Raw genomic sequence first — 6723 nt, 5'->3', positions numbered from 1 at the left:
CGGATGGGGAGTTGGGGGAGGTGCTCACCCACTCGGATGTCCAGGGGCCACCCTTCCTTCTCGGCCACTTTACCCACATCGGCCACAGGGTGGGCCAGGTCGGGCGTGAAGGGTCCATTGATGTGTGGCTTCAGCTGAGGATACAAGGACACAGAGTGTTGGGAGGGGGACATGGAGTGTGGTGTGTGTGTGGGGGGCGTCCATCTCTCTGCCTGCCCCCCTTCCAAAGGCCGAGAGACCAGGTCCTCATGGAAGCCCTTCCGAGCCCTCAGCTGACACTGCACAGTTAGGCGTCGGCACCAGTATACCCCCAGCCAGTAACTTGGGAACACCTCCACTCTTGTGAGGGAGCTGGAGCTCAGTGACGCTGAGGCAGTGGCCTAGAGGAGCCCACTCCCTCCTGTCCGGGCGGCCTTTGCATCCCTGTAGCTCTGCTGCATCTGCTCTGCAGCTGCCTCCCCTCTGTCTTCCACCGCCACACCTGACACCAACAAAAACCCTCCAGGGTCCTGGCCAGCCCAGCTCATCTCCACCCGCAGCAGTTTTCAGGGCACGGGCACCAGGGCCCCAAGACCTGCTGGCTATGCAGCCAGGGACCCACCCTGATCCTCCGAGGGCTGACAGACAGCAGCCGTGATAGAGCCCCCAGGTGGGACCTGAGCTCCCCCCACCCTCAGAAAGTCCTTCCACCTGATTCCCTTCCTCACCTCATTGAGGTTAATTTCCACCAGCTGGTCATAATGGCAGCCGGGGTCAGGCACCAGGTTTTCCTTGAATTCGTCGGCAATACTGGCAATGTCTGAAACCAACAGGGGAAGGGGCTGCAGTGCATAGAACAAGAAGTGGTCTTAGGCCATCCGTCTGTCACCTAGCACCTGCTGGATGCCAGGTTCTGGGCACTGACAGGGCACACGAAAGAACAAAATTGCAATAGGACACAGTCCTGGCCCCCAAGAAGAGACAGGGACCGTGGAGGCCAGAGGAGACAAAGCAGGGGAAGGTGCTAAATTTAGAGCTAAATTTGAAGAAGTCAGAAAGGGTGGGGAAGGGCCCTCCAGACAGGAAGCCACATGCTCATAGGTACTCTGACAAGCTCTGCCTGGCTGGGCCTCTGCACCTGCCCCCAAAGGTCAGCTTCCTGCTCCCAACCTCAAAAGAGCGGAGCTAGAACCTCCCCAGGAGGGTGGGGAGGCCGGGAAATCGGTTGTTGTCTTTGTCCCCAGCTATGGCTAGAATGCTAAACAGCACCTGCTCTAGGTGATTTCAGATGCTTCCTGTAGGGGGCACCAGGGGCCTGGACGAGAAGACTGTCTATCCAGCTGTCTTCCCAGGTCCACCCCCCAGTTTCAGTCCTAAAGCAAGACACTTCCAACCACAAAACACACACACAGAATGTTCCACACACCGAAGGGGCTGCTCAGAGCCTCAAACGCCAGGAGAGGGGAACAGGATCCACTCAGGTTGCCAGCAGAGGGGCACGGAATACGACTGTTCTGACCCCCACAGCCCGTCCACTGGCCCTGCTGGCTCACCTGCCCGGCCCGTCTTGCTCAGGTACTTCTTCATTCTGTGGTTGTAAGGGAACACGGAGGTGGTGGCTCCGATTTCCGCGCCCATGTTGCAGATTGTCGCCATGCCTGCAGGGACGCAGAGGGGGCTGGCTGAGCAGCTGGGAGGGGAGACCCAGGGAACCAGAGCCAATGTGCCCCTCAGTGTGGTAGCCGGGTAGAGTGACAGTCACCCGACAGTGCAGGCCATCCTTCCTAGGAGTCTCCTTTCGGATCACCCAGGGCCATGGCTGGGCCCAGCCCCGGCAGCCCCAGGGAGACAGGGTGCTCAGCCTTCTGATCCAAGGTGGGGGCCTGGACGGTCTCTCTCCAGTCTGCCCTCTCCCGAGTCTGTGATGGATTTCCTGGCCCCTGCCCCTCCTCACCAGTGCAGGAGATGGAGTCGACGCCGGGCCCATGGTACTCGACGATGGCACCTGTGCCCCCCTTCACGGTGAGGATGCCTGCCACCTTCAGGATCACATCTTTGGGGGAGCTCCAGCCAGAGAGTGAGCCGGTCAGCTTCACACCAATCACCTAGGAAGGAGGAGGCCACCATTATGGTCATGGCCAGCGACGGACACAAGGCACCAATCTGATGCCCACCCGAAGGCCCCTCTCCCTCCCCAAGGCCCCCGTCTGTTGTAGTACCCAGCCCTTCTGGGTCTCAGGGTCCTTCCAGCCTCACCTTGGGGCACTTCAGCTCCCATGGGATCCCAGCCATGACGTCCACTGCATCAGCACCCCCAACCCCAATGCAGATACCCCCAAGACCCCCTCCATTGGGGGTGTGGGAGTCAGTGCCGATCAGAAGAACCCCAGGGTATGCGTAGTTTTCCAGAATGATCTGAAAACAAACAAACCCCAAGACCCTAAGGTGAGAAGTCTTCAACAGAGAACAGAGGCAGAGCCTCAAAGCAGCGCTTCCCAACCTGTGGGTCTCAACCCCTTTGGGGGTCAAACCACCCGTTCACAGGGGTTGCCCAATCTCTAACAGCAAAATGACAGTGATGAAGTAGCAACGAACATAATTTTATGGTTGGGTGGTCACCACAACATGGACTGTATGAAAGAGCCGCAGCTTGAGGAAGGTTGAGGACTGCTGCTCCAAGGGGTTCTGCAAAGCTGTCTGGCCCCCCCAACACAGGGTCCCCAGCCATTGCCCCCTTGCTGTGGGGCAGCTCCAGGAGGGACCTGGGCGTGGGGATGCAGCACTCTGACGTCCTCCGCTGGGCAGACGGGCCTGCAGGCCTCCCGGAGTTTGGCTCCTGGCTGTGGCTCAGGAAGGACATGGAGTCCTTGGCTAGGACTGTGCTGGGTGCTGATGAACCAGGGCAGGATGTGCCTGTGACACAGCAGGCATGCCGTGTGTGGTGGCCTGTGTAGGGTCTGGAGTGTGCCAGTCTGGTTTCTCACCTGGGGAGAGTTCTAAGGAGTGTGGGGCACCTACTGCTGGATGGAGCGACTTCGTCCAGGGTGCCCAGGTCAGACAAGCAACGAAGCCCATGCTCTTCCCACTGCACAGATTCGACCTGCTCTGGGAAGTGCCTAGGGCATGTGAGGAGGAGGAGGCTCTGGAGACTCGCTCGAGGGGTGCAGAAAGGTGGAAGACCTGGCTCTTCCCTAGGAGTATCCAGCTGCTAAGATCAGGCCAACCAAGAGGAACCCCTAAACAATGATTAATGCTGCCAAGCGGCATCACTCCCAGCCCGCCCTAGCTTCAGCCCCATGCCAGGACTTTTAAAGCTAGCTAACCTCAAAAGCTCCTCAAGGTCAAAGGGTCTGAGCCCTGAAGCAGGCACACCAAATGTGGCATGGCACTTGGCGTGCCGGGCAGGAAGGAGGGTGAACACAGGCCTGACTCAGCCTCCACTTGGCTCCGTGTGGCCAGGCAGGTGAAGGTGAGTGCACTTTAGGCTGGGGTTCACGTCTAACACAAAACGCAATTTAATTGTTGCCCTCCACACGCCACACCGAGTTAGTTCCCTGTTCCAACCACAGCCAGCGAGGGAGCACTAAGCCCTGGGTCCTGTTCTCACAGCCTGCCTGGTTTATCCCGTGAAGGAACTCACACAGGAGCGGGGTCCTCACAGAGGGGAGCCGAGAGGGAACTGTCTGACCTGGCAGCGACAGGAAACCCAAGGTGGGGAAAGTGGGGTGGGGGGTCTGGTTTGGACATGGAGGAAAAAGTCCCTCTACCTCCCTTCCCCGCCCCCCCCCCCCCCAACTGGGAGGTCCGAGGAAAGTGCAGCCAGGGGTTTTGTTGAAAGGAATGCCGAGATCAGGCTGTTGCCAAGCTGGTGGCTGGGCTGTCACTTGTATTGAGGTAGACCGGGGAACACCAAGTTGGGAAGCTTTGGGGCCAGGCTGGTCCTGGTGGTCTCACCCTGCTGCATAGGGGCTTGCTGGCCCCCGGCAGCACTGGGTCCTGCCACCATAGGCAGCCCCCCTGGCAAAGACACAGGTCTGAAAGGGCAGGCAAGTGATCCCCTTGGCTCCCCTTTGAGTGGGCAGCCTGGGAGCAAGGGGCTCAGGTCATAGCGGGGCTTAGGTCAAAAGCCAGGCCTGGGGTGTAGTGAAGTGGAGGGGTCCCTGGGAAGGAGCAAAGGTGGGTTTCATACCTGGTCACAAAGATGAGACCCCTGCTTGCCTGCCCAGCATGCAGTGGGCCCAGTGGAGCTAAGGACCTTTCCCCGAGAAACACTTCCACTTTCAGGAGCAAGTTGATCCTTGGGGAGACCTGGAAATAAGCGCTCCCAAGATGCCAAGGCCCTTCCTAGTGTGCCCCAGGAGCATGGGGTGCCGCCTGCCCTGGCCCAGGAGGACCCAGCTCACGGGAGCTGAGTGTGAGGTGCTCAGAATAGTACGTACTCATTGCTCAGACGCTAGCTGTGGCTGCTACTGGAACGAAGGAGGCAGGCTGAGGAGCAGCCCCGGGGAAAGGCGCCCCACCTTCTGGGCAGACTCCAGAAACAAAGCAGTTCACAGGGGCCTGGGTCCCTGGTGGCTTGGGTGCGGGGACGGTGATGGGCAGGGGAGACCGGGCATTGGTACAATCTGTGATGGTGGAGAGATGAGGGGCCGCACTCCTCAAAACGCACAGGGCAGAGTGGACGCTGATGTGAGGGTGGAACTGGCTTATGTCCGGGGGCCTTGCCAAGGGAAGGCAGGGGCTCATAAGAGATGCCAAGGGTGGTGGGGTGGGCATCCATGGGAACTCTGTTAACCAAAAACTGCTCTCCAAAAGAGAGTCTGTTTGCCAAAGATAAAACTCAAAAGGCAAGCTGCAGACCACTAATGGAACCAGACAACGTTTAGGGAAAAAAACAAAAAGAACAAACGATAAAATGCTACGGTATGCAGGTAAACAGTCTGGTGACCTGGTTAGAAAGAACAGAGGAAACCTGCCAACCTTACAAGGCGGGCTGCCTGGGCAGAGCAATCAGAGGGAGGCTGAAGAGAGAACACAGCGTGCGTACTGACAGCCTCACAGAGACCAAGGTTTTCCGCACAGCAGTGCTGCCTGTGCACGCCCCAACGCGGATGAGGAAGAACCTTGGAAGCAGGCAGGCATAATGCAAACGGCGTGTGGTCCCACGTGTAAGCGAAGGTAGCTCTGAGCTCCCGAGGGCATGGGAGCAGTGTGCTGAGGGGACATGGAGTGTATGCTAATAGTGGTGGCAGGATTTGGGAAAAGGAAGCAGTTTGGTGGCGTGATGTGGAGGGTGTCATCCACGCCGTTGGAGTGTACCGGTGGAACGTTTGTTATGTGTACTTCCACCGCCACTGAAAAGACAAAGGGGGAGGAAGCTGGGTCTGCCTGAGAGGCCTCCCCACTCCCCCAGAGAAGAGGCTGAGCCCTGCTTTACCTGGTGGATGATTCCTGAGCCAGGCCGCCAGAAGCCCACGCCGTACTTGGCACCTGCAGTTGCCAAGAAATTATACACTTCCTGGTTTATGTCCTATGAGACAAATCCATAATGACAGTATTAGTAACCGGTTCACATCTGGGGTGACCATTGCTCAGGCCCTCCTCCCCCCACACTGCCACCTCCCCTATGACCCTCAAGTGCTGGCAGGAAGGAGGGCCTGCTCCTGAAGAACTTCTAAAAATAAGTCCCCAAAGTCTCCTCTGGTGGGAGGGGAGGACAAGAGGGCAGAGGGGTCCAGTGCTAGGACACCTGGTGGAGGAAGTGCTCTCCCTGCTGGGGCCCTGAATCTTGTTCCTACGGGGCTGTGGAAGGTATGTGCTGGGTCACCTCAAAGGGTACTTCCGGCAGTCACATCGTTCAGAGCGGGCCGGCAGGGGAGGAGGACCCATCCTGTGGCTGGTGTGGCTGGGGTGTGGTATTGGGGGAAGCAGAGCCCCGGAGGCCTGGGCCTTAATAACTGCGGATGTTCCGGAAGAGACTACCAGGTCTATGCGGCTGCATGCTAAGGTGAAATAGGACCTCCCCCTCGTGGGGTGGAGGAAAGGAAACGGCATCAGAGAAGGCTCCAGGTCCAGTGCCCAGAAGGGGCTGCAGACTGTTAACAGTGAAGGGCTGCCTGGTGCCCCGCTGCTTCCAGCAGCCTCTCCACAGGACACACTGCACGGGGCTTCTCCACCAGACCTGACATGTCTCTGGATGAGTGCGACCCCAGTAACGGGGGAGGGGACGGTGCAGACTGCACACAGCCCAGGGGAAACACGAGGAAAGAAACTTGCCAGGACCAGGCCTGAGAAGGGATACACTGCCTGCGCCCCAACACAGCCAGTCAGCCCTTCAACTCCCAACTCACTGCGAGCTCGCCCAGCCCTGCAGGACCCCCAGGTCTGGCAGGAGGAGGCAGGAGGGGCCAAGCTGGTTACTCAGCCAGGCCCCTCTATTCACATGAGGAAAGTGAGACGTGTAGGCAAAGAGGACCGGCAGACAAAGGGCAGACTCTTTCTAATCAATAATTAATGTGCTGCCTTTTAACAAGCCAGCCACCTATGCAATTGGACTGATGGTAGGAGGCACATGTACACGTGTCTGTGACGGGCTGTGTGGTAGGCACAGCCTGGAGCTCCCCCCGGCTCTCGGGGCCCCTGAGTGGGGGTCCCTTTACAGATGCGTGTAAATCTGACCTCAATCCCTCCCTGACTGAAGCCCCTCTCTGTTTCTGAAGCACCCACAGCCCGTATTTAAGCTCC

General features: G+C 58.6%; 1 protein-coding gene across 1 annotated transcript in view; it reads right to left on the bottom strand.

The window, feature by feature from the left end:
- Positions 1-6723, bottom strand: part of ACO2 (aconitase 2) — a 50044-nt gene that overhangs the window by 5610 nt on the left and 37711 nt on the right. The window contains exons 4-9 of the mRNA XM_075553639.1: positions 5417-5509; positions 2236-2394; positions 1934-2084; positions 1533-1637; positions 708-799; positions 29-134 (exon numbers count right to left, since the gene is read on the bottom strand). Of these exons, the coding sequence (XP_075409754.1) occupies positions 29-134; positions 708-799; positions 1533-1637; positions 1934-2084; positions 2236-2394; positions 5417-5509 (706 nt within the window). The remainder of the gene's footprint in view (positions 1-28; positions 135-707; positions 800-1532; positions 1638-1933; positions 2085-2235; positions 2395-5416; positions 5510-6723) is intronic.

This window comes from Tenrec ecaudatus, chromosome 6 (assembly GCF_050624435.1).
Source record: "Tenrec ecaudatus isolate mTenEca1 chromosome 6, mTenEca1.hap1, whole genome shotgun sequence".
NCBI lineage: Eukaryota > Metazoa > Chordata > Mammalia > Afrosoricida > Tenrecidae > Tenrec > Tenrec ecaudatus.
Note: the sequence above shows the minus strand (reverse complement) of the source record. Positions and strands in the feature narration are given on the sequence as shown.